The 19,194-nt window shown below is 42.3% G+C and overlaps 2 protein-coding genes across 6 annotated transcripts in view; one reads left to right on the top strand and one right to left on the bottom strand.

Annotated features, from left to right (window-relative positions):
* Positions 1-5,264, bottom strand: part of POLR1A (RNA polymerase I subunit A) — a 64,643-nt gene extending 59,379 nt beyond the window's left edge. The window contains exon 1 of one of the 2 annotated variants that reach the window (XR_005212343.1): positions 5,061-5,264. Coding sequence is in view for 1 of the 2 variants with exons in the window: in XM_037806760.1 (XP_037662688.1) it covers positions 5,061-5,137 (77 nt within the window). In the remaining variant the exon portion in view is untranslated. The remainder of the gene's footprint in view (positions 1-5,060) is intronic. The other variant, XM_037806760.1, reaches the window with a different exon arrangement.
* Positions 5,265-5,575: 311 nt separating this feature from the next.
* The window catches only part of PTCD3 (pentatricopeptide repeat domain 3), a 30,020-nt gene continuing 16,401 nt past the window's right edge, over positions 5,576-19,194 (top strand). The window contains exons 1-6 of one of the 4 annotated variants that reach the window (XM_037806785.1): positions 5,576-5,680; positions 8,051-8,103; positions 8,407-8,443; positions 13,631-13,676; positions 17,599-17,667; positions 18,135-18,239. In XM_037806785.1, the coding sequence (XP_037662713.1) occupies positions 5,592-5,680; positions 8,051-8,103; positions 8,407-8,443; positions 13,631-13,676; positions 17,599-17,667; positions 18,135-18,239 (399 nt within the window). In that variant the 5' untranslated portion in view covers positions 5,576-5,591. Of the gene's footprint in view, positions 5,681-8,050; positions 8,104-8,406; positions 8,444-13,630; positions 13,677-17,598; positions 17,668-18,134; positions 18,240-19,194 lie in introns of those variants that run through there. The other 3 variants (XM_037806788.1, XM_037806787.1, XM_037806786.1) reach the window with 3 other exon arrangements.

The raw sequence follows: 19,194 nt of genomic DNA, 5'->3' as shown, positions 1-19,194 counted from the left end.
ATTTAAGGTGAAAAATACAATCCCGTCTTCACATTGAACAATTTTTTTTTATTATGGTTTCCTTTTCTTTTAAGCTGTTTTTGTCCCTTATTTTTTAAATTAAAAGCTTAATGTTTCTCATTGTTCTATGTGAGCTCTTTATGTATAAGGATATAAACCCTTTACTATATGGTGGCAAATATTTTTCCTAGTTTATAATCTGTCTTTTATTGTTTTTATAACAGCTTCATTGAGCTTTAATTCACATACCACACAATTCAACCACTTAAAATCACAAACCATAGAACTCAGCCATTTAAAGTTTACAATTCAGTGGGTTTTCGTATATTCACTGAGCTGTGCAATCATCATCATTACCTGATTTTAGAACATTTTCATCTATTCTAAAAGAAACCCTGAACCCACAGCAGTCACTCCCCATTTCCTTGCATCCGCCTCCTCAGCCCTAAGCAACCACTAATCTATTTTCTGTCTCTAGACATTTACCTATAATGAACTTTTCACATAAAGGAAATCATAAAATACATGGTCTCTTGCAACTGGCTTCTTCTACTTAGCATGTTTTCAAGGTTGAACCACGCTGCAGCACGTTATCAGTACTTTTCTTTTTATTGCTGAATGCTATTCCATTGTGTAAATACTACATCTAATTTATCCTTTCGTGGTTGAGGGACACTGGAATTGTTTCCACTTTTTGGCTATTACGAATAGTGCTGCTTTTCAAAAATTCGTGTACAAGTTTTTGAGTGGATGCATTTTTTTTTCATTTCTCCTGGGTATATACACCTATGGGTAGAACTGCTGGATAATATGGTAATTCTGTGTTTAACTTTCGAGAAACTGCCGAACGGTTTTCCAAAGTGGCTGCATCATTTGATATCCCCATCAGCAGTGTATGAGGATCCCAATTTCTCCACAGTCTTGCCAACACTTTATATTATCTATCTTTTTGATTACAGTCATCCCAGTGGGTGTGAAGTGGTATCTCATTGTGGTTTTGATTTCCATTTCCCTGATGGCTAATAATGGGGGGCATCTTTTCATGTGCTTATTGAACATTTGCATATCTTCTTTGGAGAAATGTCTATTTGAATTTTTGGCCCAGTTTTTAATTGGGTTATTTGCCTTTTTATTATTGAGTTGTAAGAATGCCTTATATATTTTAGACGTGAATCTCTCATCAGACAAATGATTGGCAAATAACTTCTCTCAACTCTTTGGGTTGTCTTTTCAGTTGCTTTTTACAGTATTCTTTGCATAGTTTATAAATTTTAATGAGTTAAATTCATTGGTCATTTCCACGGTGCTTTCTTTGACTACCTTTGTGCTAAGTACTTCCCCTCAGAAATTGATATTCATCTTAAATTCTCTTCTCCTTCATTTTACATTTAGCTCCAAAACTGAACTTGAACTGCAAACATGGAAAACATTTAACTGCATAAGGCAAACACAAATTAATTAGGTCTGGAAGTACATTACAGCGTTTCACTACTAGATCTGGGCACTGCATTTCCCTCTTCCAGAGCCCACAGCGATGGAAAAGGAGTGAGCACATGGGGCCAGTGCAGACCTTGCTAACTGGTCCTTCGATAAAGGCAAAACAGATAAGTCACATGCAGAGGTGAAGGCATTTTACTGCCTTCATCCTCAAAGCTGCCCTATGTAGTGAGGCAGACCTTGCTCTTGCAGATAATAAGGGCACAGAATTCATAAGAGGCAGTCTCCAGGACATAAAGTCCCAACCTAACAACTTCCTGACATGAGAGAGGCTGCTGTCACCTCTTCTTGCTGCCCCCCCCACCTCCCACCTCCCTACAACGCAGCACACCTCCCACAACTGGGGACGTGGCAGGGAGGAAGCAGCTCTGAGAAAGAACATACCAGAGCTCTCCATCTGCTCCTGACCGAGGAGACAGGGCAGGGAAATGGATTTTCCAGAAGACTGGAAAGCTAGGAGGAGAGGAACTCCTCAGGGACAGCGGGCACCCCCTGGCCCTGTGGAGGATGGAGGAGAGTCTTGAATGAGGTACAAAGATAGCAGTAAGTGTTTCCTGAATGGTGATCTATGTCATGAGTGTAAAATGCCAGTAGCGCATCAACGGCTAAGCTGCTCAGATCCAGAAGACCCTGCCTCATGGCCAGTGTCACCCTGAGAGCAACCCAGTGCTGTGGCTCTCGTCTGCATGGCCATCTTGCTACCAGTAAGCTAAATACACGGGAAACTGAATCTAAACCCATTTTGTATGGCCTCTTCCCACAAACCTGGAGGCCACCTGCAATGCTACATTGTGTGACCCTGGTTAGACAAACCACTCAGCTTTTTTACTCATCTGAAAAAATGGGCATAGCAGCATCTCTGCTCTAATGATTAGAAGAAAACAGATATGAAATATAGTTCCATGAACAGAGTTCTCTCTTTGCTGAGGAAGAGGAGAAAGTCCCTGTCACCATTATGGGAAGGGGATGAAGTGAGCGGCAGCCAGCAAGGATTCCACTGGAGAGTATAGCTTGAGGCCATGGACGTTGGTGTAGCAGCCTTGGGTTTGAGGATGACCTCTGGCACTTCCTAGTCAGTCACTTGTCCTCAGGGCCTGAATTTCCTGTCCTGAAACTGGAGACACCTGCCACAAACGGCTCTTAAGGAACGAAAGTGCCAAGCATTCAGGAGACAGCTCCCCCTTCCATCCATTCCTTTACTCAATAAATACCTACTAAGTGCTTGTTATGTCTCAGACACAGTTTTAGATGGTGGGGAAATAGACAAGAATCCCTGTCCTCATGGGCTTAACATTCCATTGAGAGAAGGAACACAGGCCAAAAAAAAAAAAAAATGGCAGAAAGTGCTATGGAGAAAAACAGTGCAGGGAAGGCGAAGGATGATAGTGTGTGCCAGTGGTCAGGGAAGCCCAAGTGAAGAATGAGATACTTGAGCAAGGCCTGAAGAAGATGCGACACCAGGGCTGAGGACATTACGAGAGGAACAAACAGGGATTGTAAAGGTCTCATCGTCTGTGGGGCTCTCGGAACAGCAAGGAGGCCAGGAAGGCTAGAACAGAGGTGAGGACAGAGAGGAGGCAGGAGCCAGCATGTGGAGGCCCTTCCAGGGCATTTTAAGGATGGGGCTTTATGCCAAGTGAGATGGGAAGTTAGCAGAACCTAGCCCATTCAAAGGCAGCAAAACTACTGATGTATCTCAACCCTAGACCAAAAGAGGGCAACAACGTTAGTAATGGGTAAATTTGCTCATGCAGTTTCCAATTTGAATACCTCATGTTATCTTTAAAAAAATTCGGGCAACAGAAAGCATTTTGTGCATTTGGAAGAAACTGCTTCTACTTAATGGGTAATGATATAAATGAAATATCTTGGTGTTACTGATATTACCAGAGCCATAGTCGAGGATTTTATTCATCCATCCACTCAACCAGAGTTGAGGATAAAAGAAAAGAATATGACACACAGGAAGCTCAAAGCTAGAAGAGGGAGCCCCAAATGTAAACAAGCACCAAAAGTGACTGAGGCACCAAGACAGACAACTATATTAGGCGTGGAAAGACTTCAGAGAAAGAGGGAGATCGAGGTGAGCCTTAAGAGTAGAACAGATGTTCTCCAGGTGTGTGGTGGGAGTGGTGGCGACAGAGCAAAGTAGGTCCAACCCTCTGGCAGAAAGGATATTCCACATAGAGAAAACAGCTTAAGGAAAGGCTGAGATGTTGAGAAAGAATGGCAGTTTCTGGAATGTGCAAGTGGTTTAGTCAGACTAGGGAAGAGATATGTTATAGCTAAAATCAGCATCAGCTTGATCATGGGAGAACCTGCAGGCTCAGCTGGGAAGGCTTCCTTTATCTGAGAGAAATGGAGAGCCTTTAGAGGGTTTTAAAGACGACAGAAGCACGATCACATCTGCACTTTGGAAGAATAATTCTGACAGCAATGTGGAGGACAGACACCATGGGTGTAAGCAGGGGAGGGTGGAAGGGAAGGACAATTCAGAAGCCTGACCTAAGGCAGGAGCAGTAGGGATAGGAAAAAGGGTACAAAACAGAGTATATGTAGGTGACATACAATAGAAACCCAATACACAAATTAGGTGCCAGGAAGGACAGGTCTAGAATTACTTTCAGGTTTTTCATACATCATTTTTCACTTGAATAGGTGCATTATTTTGGAGGGGCAAGTCCCACCACCACCCCATCCCTGTGAGTTTCTGATATATGAATTTAAGGTGCCTGTGTGAAATTCTGGTAAAGATGTCCAGAAAACAGCTGAAAAGGTGGAGTTAAAGTTCAGGGGAAAACTGGGCTTCCGGCTGGTGATTTACATAGGAGAGCATTAATCATGACAGGGTGAGATCGTCTAAGGATAACATCCACGATAATAAAAGCAGCATGAACAGAACAGAACCTAGGAGAACATGAATATTTAAGGAGTAAAAAGAGAAGCCACCTAACGAACCGGAGAAGAATTCGAATATAAATCATGAGGTCTGGTACCTTATTCATCAATGCGTCCGTAAAGCCTAGTTAAGTGTCTGGCAAAAAGTGGATGCTCAACAAAGATTTGTGAGGTGACGGAGTGATGGCTTGATGGAGGAAGGGAGGGAGGGCGAAGTAATCGTCTCAGAAAATAGGAGAACCTGAACCGAACACGGCTCTGGAAGAAGGCAAGTTTCGAGAAGAGGGCGTGATCAAGACTGCCAAATAGCTACCGGGATCGAAATGAGGATTAACTAGAGAGCCCCTAGACTGGGCAACGAGAAGTCCTGGCACAAAAAAAGTTGTAGTCTGAAGTGAGTCTTGAACGACGATTGTTTTATAGATAAGAGAAGAGTAAATAGTCAACCGCGTCCGAGACATTATTTTAGCTCCACACCCCGCTCCCATCTCGCCTGTTTCTACGCACACGCAGCCCCAAGCGTCCCGGGACTACAAATCCCAGCATCCCAAGCGTCAGACAACCATGGACGCCGAGGCCAGACCCGTCGCACGCCTTTCTGGGAACAGTAGTTGCGGCTCCGACCTCCAGACCCATGGTCCGCACGCTTCCCTCCAACTCCTTACTTGAGTTCCTCGGCCGAATACATCCCGAAGGAAATGCCCTGCAGCCGCCGCCACGGCACGGGCTTGCTGCCCAACATCCTCACAGTTCCGAATTCCGATTCCTACAGAAATGTTACGAACCACCACAAGCCGATTTCTACCTCAGTCTTAAAGCCACGATCCACCATGTGACGCACACGACGCTTGCGCGCGAGAATCGCTAGCTGAGACGAGATTCACGTGGACGAGACCACTTCCGCCGTGGGAGGGGGGAAGGAAAGTAATTACACGACTCTTACTCCTTTCTATGAAAACAATCAAATATATGTATGACATCAAAATAATCTTTCGGAAAGTTCTTTTGAGGCAAAAACAGCTTATTGACCTTTATAATCTGTAATCAGGTTTTTCAAGCCATGGGTTGTCACCTCCCGTTGCTTTCGTCTCGTTCTGCTCAGCCAATACCTCCGCCAAAGCCCCGCCTTGTCCCTCCCTCCGTGACGCAAAGGGCGGGGGCGTGCTTTCCCGGCGTGCTCGGCGGAGAGGCCAAAGATGGCGGCGGTGGTGGCGTTTCGGAGTTGCTTGAGGTTCAGCTGCTGGCCTCGTCTGCCGCCGACTGTCCGGCGGGCCCCAAATTACAGGTAAGAGGAATGTAGGGGATGCACGAGGAAGGCTTCGAGGTCATTTTAGTCCTCTCATTTTAGTCCAGGAGGACTGTGGAAACAGCTACGATGGAGCGGAACGCATATGCGCGGTCTTGGCGGCCGCGTGCTTAAAGCACCTGGCTGCGGAGCCCGCGTCCTTAAAATAGGACTTATTCTTTTTTAAAATTTGTATTCGTTGCCTGCAAGGCCCTATAGTTACACCTAACAGCAAAAAAAAAAAAAAAGAAAGTACTCTGTTTTCGCGGAGTCTAGTGAGTGTAACTATTAACTACTCATATTTAAAGCATAATTATGCAACCTTTAGTCATTTTCACCTAATCGGGAGGTACAGGGAGAACTCACAAGATTTTCTCCAATGAGACGGCAGTTTGAGCCCCACTGTGTGCTGTGTGTTGTGGGGATTTTTGACCAAAGAAATGGCCAAGTTTTTCTTAAAGCAGGAAAGTCTGAAAGATCTGAGCACGCCCTTTCCTATATTTGAATGCGGTAGCAGTTAGCAACTTAGAACATTTATTACTCATTTGTGTAGTTTTTTCTTTTTTTTAATTCTTTGCAAATAGTGACATTGAGGAAACTTGGGAGACAGTATCTTGTAGTGAAAAGTTGAGAAAAACGTAATTTTAGATTCTATGTTTGAGCTTCCTTAGTTGAATGATGGTATGCAAATTTCCTCAATTGTAAAGTGGGGTTCATAAAAACCATCCGAAAAATTGTGAGGATTTCAGAGTTGATCCCTTTCTGAAATGTCTCTGGCAGAGAGGAATTCTGTTTTAAAATGATGTCTGAAACCAAGCACCAGTGGAGGAAGTATTTTCCTGTCCAGTCACATTTAGACAGTTTTCTAAATGGTACTGAGGCTGTTTAGGAAGGGAACACCAGTGATAACATTAATAGTACCGTTATCTCTGTGGAGTTGACTGTATTTCTTAGCAGTTTAATCAGAACATTTTTGTTTTGTTTTGTTTTTGTTTTTTTTTTTTTTCATTTTTTTAATCTTCATTTTATTGAGATATATTCACATACCATGCAGTTATACAAAACAAATCGTACATTTGATTGTTCACAGTACCATTACATAGTTGTACATTCATCACCTAAATCAATCCTTGACACCTTCATTAGCACATACACAAAAATAACAAGAATAATAATTAGAGTGAAAAAGAGCAATTGAAGTAAAAAAGAACACTGGGTACCTTTGTCTGTTTGTTTGTTTCCTTCCCCTATTTTTCTACTCATCCATCCATAAACTAGACAAAGGGGAGTGTGGTCCTTATGGCTTTCCCAATCCCATTGTCACCCCTCATAAGCTACATTTATATACAGTTGTCTTCGAGATTCATGGGTACTGGGTTGTAGTTTGATCGTTTCAGATATCCACTACCAGCTACCTCAATTCTTTAGAACCTAAAAAGGGTTGTCTAAATTGTGTGTAAGAGTGCTCACCAGAGTGACCTCTCGGCTCCTTTTGGAATCTCTCTGCCACTGAAGCTTATTTCATTTCCTTTCACATCCCCCTTTTGGTCAAGAAGATGTTCTCCGTCCCATGATGCCAGGTCTGCATTCCTCCCCGGGAGTCATATCCCACGTTGCCAGGGAGATTCACTCCCCTGGGTGTCTGATCCCACGTAGGGGGGAGGGCAGTGATTTCACCTTTCAAGTTGGCTTAGCTAGAGAGAGAGGGCCACATCTGAGCAACAAAGAGGCATTCGGGAGGAGGCTCTTAGGCACAATTATAAGGAGGCCTAGCCTCTCCTTTGCAGCAACAGTCTTTCCAAGGGCAAATTCCGTGGTAGAGGGCTTACTTAACCCATCAAACCACCAGTCCCCTATGTCTGTGGGCATGTTAGCAACCATCGAGGTGGGCTGGTGATTCTGTGTTTTGGGTAAAAAATAATATCTAACTTGAGCCCTTGAAAATGGAAAATGTATTAGAGCATATATATTCAGTACGTTCTTGATTGTTGAAAGCAGCAGAATTAAGGGCCCTGGTTGATTTGTAGCTTAGCTTTAAGTTGGGTAGGCCTTTCTTATCAGGGTACTGTCCATGTAAAAGCAGGTGCCCACTTAAATTGTTCCTTGTAATCCTAAAGTGTTTTAGGTTCCTAAAAAGTTGAAAGTATCTTGTATTTCAGGGTGCTGATCTTGAATAATGAGATTGATGGCTGGAGTCCATATCTTGTTTCCATTCTGTAATGTATTGAGCATGCTTTTTAGGTCCTGTCTTCTAAGTCAGTTTAATCCATGATAATTGGAAAATTTGGGCTCAAAATGCACATAGGTGGAGATGAGATAGGAACTTCACTAATGAGTATTAGCCTTAGGATTTTTTTTTTTTTCCCCCAGATTGTATTCTGGAAGTGCAACACTCCCAGAGGTTGAAGGAGCTGAAGTAGCAGGTATATAAAAATCTTTTGAGAGGTATGGGATGTTTGGGTGTTCTTTATTTTATTTTTAATTTTTATTTTTTGGGGGGAAGTAATGAGAATGTTCTAAAATTGTGATGAATGCACAACTGTATGATAATACTGTGAGCCACTGATTGTATACTTTGGATGGGTTAATGATGTGTGAATATATCTCAATAAAATTGCATTAAAAATCTATTGAAATAATTTCATTTTTAGATTGACACATTGTATCCCTTTGTAGTAATAGTATTGGGAAATTTTTATTCACTTTGTTTTATTTTTTACATTAAGGTATTGAAGAAGTGGTCATTCCAAAAAGGAAAACTTGGTGAGTATTCAATCAGTGTTCATTCAGCAAATGGTTTAGTGCTTGTTGTGAGTGAAACATGATTGTAGGTTTGGGAGAAGAGAATGTGGGGGTTAGTGTGCCAGATGATGTCTGCTTCTCCAAGGCTCTTTAATTCTAGTAGGGGTTGGGCCATAGAAAAATAAATAAATAGATCAGGATTATAGATGCTGAGAAGTGCTATTTAAGACATGTGATATGACTCAGCGTGGAGGCTTTGATAAGAATGTTCTACAAAGAACAGTGGGAGAACATTCTGGGGGAAGGATCAGCTGAGGGGGAAATGCTTGGAAATTTAAAGAACAGAAAGGCGGGTAGAGAGTGGTGAGTGAAGGGGATTGCAGTTTACTTAAAGAGTTAAAAGACTTTCTGAACTAAGTATGGGTTCATATTTACCTAACAAGGGTCAATCATGAAAATCAACATTAGAATAATTTCTTTATTGTAGAAGTTATTTCTGACATGGTTGGGAGACCAGACAAGTAAAATTATTACACTTATGGTCTTTAATGCAGTTGAGTAAATGATGTAGACTGCAACTTAGCTTTTTTATTCACTTGTGTCTCATTTACCTCAAAATTTGTTGAAATATGTAACGACTACTTCTTCACGGACGTGACCATAGTTTGTCATGGAGCCGTGTCCTTTCTGAGAGTGACATGAAGACTCAGGTTCATTAAAAAAAAAAAAACAAAAAACAAAATTACAAAAGTGATGAATGGCTGTCTCCAAAAAGAGGATGGGGTCTAAATCTAATTTGTAAAAGGAAAGCAGCAACATGACCACAGACATAGGGGACTGGTGGTTTGATGGGTTGAGCCCTCTACCATAAGTTTTACCCTTGGGAAGACGGTTGCTGCAAAGGAGAGGCTAGGCCTCCCTGTATTTGTGCCTAAGAGTCTCCTCCTGAATGCCTCTTTGTTGCTCAGATGTGGCCCTCTCTCTCTGGCTAAGCCAACTTGAAAGGTGAAATCACTGCCCTCCCCCCTACGTGGGATCAGACACCCAGGGAAGTGAATCTCCCTGGCAACGTGGAATATGACTCCCGGGGAGGAATGTAGACCCGGCATCGTGGGATGGAGAACATCTTCTTGACCAAAAGGGGGATGTGAAAGGAAATGAAATAAGCTTCAGTGGCAGAGAGATTCCAAAACGAGCCGAGAGATCACTCTGGTGGGCACTCTTACGCACACTTTAGACAACCTTTTTTAGGTTCTAAAGAATTGGGGTAGCAGGTGGTGGATACCTGAAACTATTAAACTACAACCCAGAACCCATGAATCTCGAAGACAGTTGTATAAAAATGTAGCTTATGAGGGGTGACAGTGGGATTGGGAATGCCATAAGCACCAAACTCCACTTTGTCTAGTTTATGGATGGATGTGTAGAAAAGTAGGGGAAGGAAACAAACAGACAAAGGTACCCAGTGTTCTTTTTTACTTCAATTGCTCTTTTTCACTCTAATTATTATTCTTGTTATTTTTGTGTGTGTGCTAATGAAGGTGTCAGGGATTGATTTAGGTGATGAATGTACAACTATGTAATGGTACTGTAAACAATCGAAAGTACAATTTGTTTTGTATGACTGCGTGGTATGTGAATATATCTCAATAAAATGATGATTAAAAAAAAAAAAAAAAAAAAGGAAAGCAGGGTTACTGGCAATCCCATATCGCAGAAGCCAGTTGCTTAATTTGTGCCATAATAAAATAGGGGTAATGATAGTACCTATCTCAGAGGATTCAGGGAGCATCTTGGACAGTGCCTCACACATAATCAGATCTCAGTAAGTGATAGCCATTACTTAAAAGTTTGGAGGTATAACTTTATTTTTGTGTACATCATACATACACATTTAGCTTAGTAGAATTGAATTGTCATATGTACTGTTCTGTGCTCTGCTTTTAACTTTTTTTTTTTTTACCATTTTTGAATTGAAATATATTCACACACATACAGTCTTCCAAAGTGTAAAACAGGTGTCCACGGTATCATCACATAGCCATGCACCCATCACCACAGTCAACTTCTGAACATCTTCATCTCTTCAAGAAAAAAAAACAAGAAAAGTAAAAGTAAAAAGAACACTCAAAATGTCCCATACCCCTCCTCCCCCATATTAGTCATTTACTTTTTGTCCCCACTTCTCCATACACCCAAACACACACTGGTCAAATGGAGCACGAGCCATAGGTTGTCACAATCACAAGGTCACACCACGTAAGCCACATAGCTTATGCTCGCCTTCAAGAATCAAGGACACTGGACCGCAGTTCAGTAGTCTCAGATATTTCCTTCTAACCACTCTGATAAACCAAAAGCTAAAGATGAATATTTATATAACACATAGGAGTTATCTCCCAGCCACCAAATCCTCACTTTGCTTCATTTTTCTTCCCCACGCCCTCAGTCCAGAAGGCTCCCCCAATCACACGATTCTGGGCCCAGGCTCATCCCCGGGAGTCACAACCCACGCTGCTGGGTAGATCTGCATCCCCAGGAGCTATGACCCATGGCAGGGGTGAGGGCAGTGAGTTTACCTGCCGAGTTGGCTTAGAGAGAAGCCACATCTGAGCAACAGAAGAGGTTCTCTGGGGGTGGCTCCTAGGCACAATTATGAGAAGGTTTAGCCTCTCCTCTGCAGCTACAAGCCTCACAAGGGCAAGCCCCAAGATCAAGGCCCCGGCCCACGAAGGTGGCAGTCCCCAACACTTGTGAGAACAGCAGAAGTTCCCCAGCTAGGGAGGGCCAACATTTCTGCATTCTTCCCTGGTCCCTCAAGGGGTTCCTGCTTTTAACTTTTAATGGCTGCAAAGTATTTCATAATGGGGATATATTTGGGCTCAATTTGGTCTTCCCTGGCCCGAGAACCGGAACAACCAAGATAAGAGTAAGAATATATGTTTCCATGAACGTGACATTTCCCTGAATGGTGTTCAAGTCCAGAGTGCCCTTTATGCCTCTACTCCTAAAGAAAGAACTATAGAGGATACAAAAGAGGGGGTAGTTGAAGTGTGTGCTCTCTCATATACAATGGGAGGTAGCCAACTAAGGCCTATTTTTATATGGGCCACAAGAGAAAAACAGTTTTTAAATTCTTTCCTATTTTATACAGTGCAGAAAAATCAAAAGGAATAATGCTTCATGACATGATTATATGAAATTCAAATTTCAGTGTCATTTAAATTTTTATTGGAACACAAACTCCTTTGTTTATATGTTGGCTGTGGCTACTTTTGTGTTAGCAGCAGCAGAGCTGAGTGGTTGCAACAGAGACCATATGGCCCACACCACCTAAGCTATTTAACAGACAGGCTTTACAGAAAGTTTCCAGACTCCTGATATAAAGCCTCTGTTTCCCAGGCTCAGGAATCTGCTTTTAGATCCGGAAGAAGCAGTAAGGACTACATGGTCCTGTTTCTTTATTTTAGAGATGAAGCATCTTTTAAGCCTATGATTTCCCAGATGACACAGGTGCCTTAAGAAGTCATTGTGAGTTTTCATTTTTGAATGTGACAAGATAAAAGCAGTGCTCTGAACAGGTTAATCTGAGTTGTGTAATTATTTTAGGGAGGGCAGGGCACCCAGTTATGATCAATGCATAAAAGAAATGCAAATGAAAACTTAGAGATAGGCAGGGAGAGAATGGAGAAATTGGTGCTCAAGTACACTGTTGATGGGCCATATGTTGAAACAACATTTGGCAGAATCAAAACTTAGTGTGTAAACCTAACTGGTTAGCAGTTTTGGAGAAATACTCGCATTTATACTGAAGAAGACATGGATGACTGTATTCTTTATAACGTGGGGATAATAAGCAAAAGCCTAAATAGCCATAGGTAAGTAAGTAGACAAAAATTGGTTTTACTATAAGTATTTAAAAGGAATTTGCATATGTACTAACACAGATAGTAAATGAAAAATGTAAGCACATATACATAATGACATTTTTATGGATATGGTATATAAAAGTACTTTTAAAAGTTCTGGAAGTAGACACCTAACTCATGGCGATGCAGAGGCCATAGGATGACACCAGATCCTTTAGCTTAACGTATAATAGTCTAATGTGTTTTTTAAGGGTAGTATATTATTTGTGGTTCCTTTAAATAGAAAACTAATGGGTATTCTGAATGTTGTGATTTTTCCACTGGCATATAGTTAATTGTTAAGTTGTTAGGAAGATGTGCTAACTTGATCAGACTATTAGATGTGCTAATGTAAGATTTAGTTGAGTGTTGAGTGAATGGTCTTTGTTATTCTCAGCTAAAGTTACACAAACGTGACTTCAAAAAAAAAAAAAATGAGTAGAAACCCCAATGGATATTATATAAATCAGAGAAATACTCAGTTTTGATGTAATATAAGATTTCCTTTATATTCTTTGTCTTTTCCAGGTGACTTAATTCTTAGGAATGCTAGGTTAATCTTTCTTTGGAAAAACACTTTTGGTTTAATAAATTTACTATAATTACTTTCCTTTTGGACATGGAACACATTAAATCTAAAATAGGGATAAAGTATGATTAGAAACCAGATTATCTTGTTTGTGAACTATTCCAGTGAAACAGACTTTTCCCAGTAGGTCTTTGAAGGTCTCCACTCATAGATGCAATGGACAGCTGGCCTGAAATTCTTATTGTAAAGGTTATATATGGTTGATGGGTTCTAAACCAGGAAGGTGCATCAGAATCCCTGGGAGCTCAGTAAAAATGCATGTGGCACTTCTCCATGGAGCTTGAAGGTTTTGATTCCATGGGTCTAGAGTGGAGTGTGGGGTTTGGTCTTATATATAGGTGGAATTAAGAGTCACCAATTTGGTTAATAGAGGCAAGAAAGCCACAGTAAAAATTCAAAGGAAAGAGGATAAGAGGAGGTAGGATTCAGGATACAGTTTTATGGGGTGAGGGTGGGAATCCTTAGCCTTGGGTGAAGGTATTAGGGGTGAGGTCAGAGAGGGCAGGTAAAGTTTAGCAGGAGTATGTACCTACCACATATAGGTGAAAGAACTAGGCAGCTTTCTTATTTTCTAACCTGTTATTACTTTAGTGGTCTTGTGGTATAAGAACTGGCTCTTTTATTGGTCAGTCCACTCTGAGAGTAGACTCACTTGGTCATTTGCTGAAAGAAAAGCCCTGATGAGGGTTAACTTATAATTCTCATCCTTAGGGATAAAGTGGCAGTTCTTCAGGCTCTCGCATCCACAGTGAACAGGGTAAGTAGGATTTGAGGGGTCTGTATCTGAGCTAGTGATGAGACATCTAATGTTCACACCTCTTCATTTTTCAGAATTACACCTTTGTGGCTCTAGAAATTTCCTTAGAAATTATGTAATCCAGTCCCTTCATTTGACAAATAAAGAAAATTAAGCTTTTTAAGAGTTTAAGTGACTGGCTCAGGGCTGGTAAGTATGTTAAAGTCTCAACTTAGTTCCATGTCTTTTGTCTCCAATTTCAGTGTTTTTGTGCCATACTAGTGATCTTGAAACTTAAGCACCTGAAGAGCTTGTTGAAATGCATGTTCCTGGGGGGTGGGGCAGGTGTGGTAGCTATAAAGCAGGTGATCCATAGACCAACATTGAGAAATATTTTTCCTGCTGTGCTGGAAATAACACATTTTCATTAAGAATATAGGTCCTGGAGCCACACTTTTTGTTTTTATAGAAGAGCAGCGACTTTGTCATCTTAGGCAAGTTGTTTTATCTCTCAGTGCTTTTGTTTCCTGATCTACAAAATGGGGATTAACTATAGCACCAGTGCTCTGGCAAGAATTAAATGAGTTTTAAAAGGGTTTGTGCCTGACACAAAGGGAAACGCACCATAAGTGTTAACTGTTTTATTAGTGCTACTACTATCTTGTTGATTTATTTTACTTGTCAATAATCGATTTTGTTGGCAATTCAAGAGTAGATTTATAGTTTGATAAATACACTAAAACCTTGATAAATGAACCAGAAATGGAACTTTATGCTTGATGGTATTTTTTCATTCATCAGAAACTACTTTTTAATTTCAGCTGTAGATAAAATGTGTAAAATAATTGTCTTTTCTCCTGCCCCACAGTATCTGCAGTTACTGACCCTGCTTGAGGCTATTGTTGGAAATATGCAGAATTGTTTTTCTGTTGTAGATGTTAAACTTATGGGGTGTTGTGCCAAATGTGCCCTAATATAGCTTAGCAGTTTCTGAGGAAGGGTTTTAAAATACTGCATCTCCCTACTTGGAAGGCCCTGAGATTTTCATTACTCCCTTACCCATAAATAGGCACCAGAGGTGTAAACTAGAGAGACAGGTCTGAGAGACTGTTCTCACGACAGCGGCTCAGGGCCACTTTCAGGCCCTGAGAGTTGTTTGTCTTATCTGGATTTCGGGTCCCTAGTATCCAAGGGATAGTTGTTTATTCATTTCTTGCCAGCCTGCTTACTGAGTACTGTGCTGGATTATAGAATTAAGATATGCAGAGTCCTTGTATAGTCCCTAGAGAAGACTGAAAGATAGAATGAGGGTCTTGGTGACAACGTGAGGGAAACAAGTGTGGGCTCTCTCAGGAGCACTGAGAAGGGGGTGCCTGGTCCAGACTGGGGAGGGCTTCCCGGAAGGTTTGGCAGTGACACTGAGGCTGGGAAGATGAGATGCAGGGGGATGGTAGTGGGGAGAGGCTGCGCCATAAGCAGAAGAACACAGACATAGTTGTGCTGTCTGTGGGAATTGAGGAATTGAGGGTCACAGAAATGAGAGGTACCACGTAAGGAGTTCTGATTTTTAAGCAAGAGTGTGGCATGATCAGATAAATTTTAGACAACACTGTGGAGAAGGGGAAACGTTTCCACTTGGATGTGTGATAACATCTCAAAATTAACATATCCAGAACCAGACCCCTGTCCTCCCAAGCCCGTGCCTCCCATGTTCTTTGCTTTCTCATTAACTCCATCCTTGCCATCGCTCAGGCTGGAACCCTGGGAGCCGTCTTTGGCTCCTCTTTCTCTCGGGCTGCTTTGGGGGTCCACAAGACCCTCCCAGTTTCGGTGATTCACTGGGAGGACTAATGGCTGAGATTTGTTACAGCATAAGGGTACAAAGCAAAATTAGCAAAGGGAGAAAACACTTTTCCTCCAGTAATGGGTGAACTGCTGTCCACAGGGAAGGTCGTTGGAGACTCAGTGCCCAGGGTTTTTACTGGGAGCTGCTCATGGAGGCATCCTCCGCCTAGAACGTACTCACACTCTGATTCCCAGATGGAAGTGGGTGTTCGTCGTAAAGCACACTGCACAGACAGCGACAGGGAGCCACTTCTCCCAACTCTGGGGAATTGAGGTGTCCGTCCGGACGCCTGTTGGGACCAGCCCCGCGAGCAGACCTTTCTAAGGGTACCCTCAGGCCTGCCGGTGGCGCTCCGATGCACAGTACTCCTCCGAACACTTGTCGCCACCTTCACCTTGCCGCCCGCGCCGCCGTCGTCTCTTGCGAACCTGGGTGATTGCGGTATCCTCTCCCCTTCTCTCCCCTTTACCCCTGCACTTACCCTGTAAAATACTAGGTCCCGTCATTCATCTGCTCGGAACTCGAGGCTGCCTTCCCATTTATTGTAATTGGACTAAAAACTGAAGGCTGGGCTGAGGTTCGTAAGGCCCTCTGTGGCCTGTCGCTTGTGACTTCCGCATTTACCCCCCTGCTCCAGCCACACTGACCTGCCTGTTTCTCAGTCTCAGCAGGCACCTGCCTACCTCGGGGCATTTGTGTTCACTGCTCCTCTGCCTGTAATACTTTTCCTTCAGGTGGCCATGTTGCTTGCTCCCTCATTTCTTTCAAGTTTTTGCTTCAATGTCATTTTTTCAGTGAGGTCTTCCCCAACCACTCCATTCAAAATTGTGTTCTCTTTTTTGATACCTCCTTATCCCTTTTCTCTACCTCATTTTTGTGCATAGCAGTTGCCTTCTTTTAATTATGTATTTTACAACTTTTTTTTTCTAAATATTTATTTCACACTAGATTGTAAACTGTATGAAGGGGCAGGGGTTTTTGTCTATTGTCTCCCTAGTACCTAGAATAATGCCTGGCACATATTAGGTGCTCAATAAATATTTGCTGATTGAATGAATAAAAAATGCCCTGAACTAAGGCAGTGGCAGTTGGGATGGAGAGGATGGAGTAGGTCAAGCAGATATTAAGGAGAATAGGATTGGCAGGACATGGTGGTATAGTCAGGGAGGGGTCCAAGGGAGTTAGCCTGGAGCTGCTCTCTGGCTTGCCTTTACATACCAATTGCATCTTGGAGAACCAGATGAAATAAGCCTCAGACTGAGGAGGATGGAGGGATGGGGCCTTTGGAAGCATGAGCAAGAAGGTGGGGGCGGCAGGGAGCAGTTCTCTTTCCATGGCCCAGGTATGAGCAGCCTTCTGAGAGTGCAGGTGAGCTTTGCCCTCAGCAGAGTCCAGGTCAGTCCAACAAGCTGTTGGGGTACAGTGAGAAGAGATAAAAGATACAGGGTGAGTTTTTACATGGGGCAGAGGTTCCAGAAGACCCAGGAAAGGGAGTTCAGAGGGAGAGAAGAAGAATAGAGGGAGTAGTTTCTGGATGGTTCTCAGTGTGGCCTCTGGTGGTGCTGCATAGCTGATTTTGCTCAGGATTTTACTTAGAACCACGGGCAGCAGGATTTGGGAGAAGGTGCTCCTGAAGAGGAACCCCCCCTTTTTGGAGGAGGGACTCTGGACGAAGTTGAGCATGAAATAGTTGGTGGTAGTGTTTAAAAGAAACTCCAGTCCAGGAAACTGGTGCCTGGACCTAATAATTCAGAGGAACCTGGAGCTTTAAAACCACAGTAGTCCCTGTGTTGGCAGGATTCATATCTTAAGCAGCAGTCATGGGGTCTTAAGCCATTGTTTGCTTTAAGTCGTGTACAGTTATAGCCAGGTCTTGCATAGCTGAGAGTACAATATAGATACCTGTGTGTGTGTGTGTGTGTGTGTGTGTGCGCCTTATATCTATCTATCCACCTATCCTTCCCCCTCCCTCTGTGTATATTTCTGCATGTAGTTACACATATTATTAACGCTAATTTTACAGAATTTTGATAACCAGAATTTACAAGGTCCTCTAAATAAAAATCGAGCTAACTAAAGAGATTGTCTTTTCCACAGGATACCACAGCTGCCCCTTATGCATTTCAAGATGATCCTTATCTCATACCAGCATCCTCTGTGGAATCAGTGAGTATTTTCATGTAATTTTTCTATTATTGTGTTTTATCTAACTGGGTTCGAGTACAAGAATGCATTTAAGTTTAGTTGTAAAACCTTCGCAAAGTTTACAGATTCTGATAGATAAATGGATGGACATTCTAAATCCTTTCCTGCCTTTATGTTTTTAAAGAGATTGGCTATGGAGGAGGTGTTTGGTTTTGTTTTTTAATAGAGGTCCTTTACACTGGAATGACCCACTCAGTTTAAGTGTGTAATTTTCATATACCTCAAATTGTATATAAGACATGATTTAAAATTGTTAACGTCACACTCAATAGAAGAGGTAGATATGTAATACAATGTATTTTAATTTTTAATTGGGATTCATGTATTTCATTCTTTTTGGGGGGAAGGATAATATTCTTGCTGATGGTGAAACTTTGATTTGAGTCTTAATACCAAATTGTATCTAAATCTGCTTTTTCCTTATACAGCGTTCGTTTTTATTGGCAAAAAAGTCTGGGGAGAATGCAGCAAAGTTTATTATTAATTCGTATCCCAAATATTTTCAGAAGGACATAGCTGAACCTCATATACCGGTAAGGAGAAGTAATCGCAGTTTTCATAAAATACTGTATAAATGTAAATTAATTCACGCTTTAAGGGGCTAGTATTTGAGTAGCCATTTGAATGCCCCAGTATTGGGTGAAAAGCCTTTTGATGTCTAGAGTTATCTTTGCTTGCAGCGCTAACCTTTTCAAACTCCCATCTCACAGTTTCCCCCTTTAGTTTCTGTGATGCGGAGCTCTTAGATCTTTACCTCCAGGACTGTTGCTTTTCCATTTCCTTCAGTAGCTCCTTTATCTATCCCCTAACTACTCTAGCACTGGTGTCTTTCTCTAGGGCTCCGTGCACAGTCACTTTCTTGTCTTCCTGGATGTACACTCGAGTGTGTCTAGCCTCGGTCCCTCTCCTTTAAACCCCATGCTGTATTCCAGCTGCCTCTGTTCTGTAGCATCCAGTGAGTATTTCGGCAGTGCCTGCTGTAGGTGGGTGTCGTGCTTGATGCCGTCAGTGTGGTGGTGAGCAAGATAGATGTTCCCTTGCCCTCCTGAGGCATTATGTCCAAAACTGCTCCCCTCTCCTTCAGTTCCCTTGCTTCCCCAAAACTTGCACACCCAGACACACATCTGCTTCTCACACTGTAAATCCTACTGATGGACAAACCGGAAAACCAGTGAAATGGTGTAGGTAAAAATACTGCAAGCCTGAACAGTGGCCATGAAAGAATGGTCATTGATTGGCCCATTCTTTCCCCTTTATGATTTTGACTCGTCTTCTGTGCTTTGCTCAAGGGTCACTTTTGCGGTGAAGCCTTCCGTGGGTTCCCTGCCTCCGCAGTGGGCACCACTCACATGTCTGGTTTCTCATTTCTCCTGTGCTGTGGTTATTTCCTTAGCTGCCTTCTCCATTTGGTTGTGAGCACCTTGAAGGTAGAGAATGCCTTTCCTGTCTGTGTCCCAGTGCTCAGTCGAGTGCTTGACATAAAATCGG

This window comes from Choloepus didactylus, chromosome 17 (genome assembly GCF_015220235.1).
Source record: "Choloepus didactylus isolate mChoDid1 chromosome 17, mChoDid1.pri, whole genome shotgun sequence".
Lineage (NCBI taxonomy): Eukaryota > Metazoa > Chordata > Mammalia > Pilosa > Megalonychidae > Choloepus > Choloepus didactylus.
Note: the sequence above shows the minus strand (reverse complement) of the source record. Positions and strands in the feature narration are given on the sequence as shown.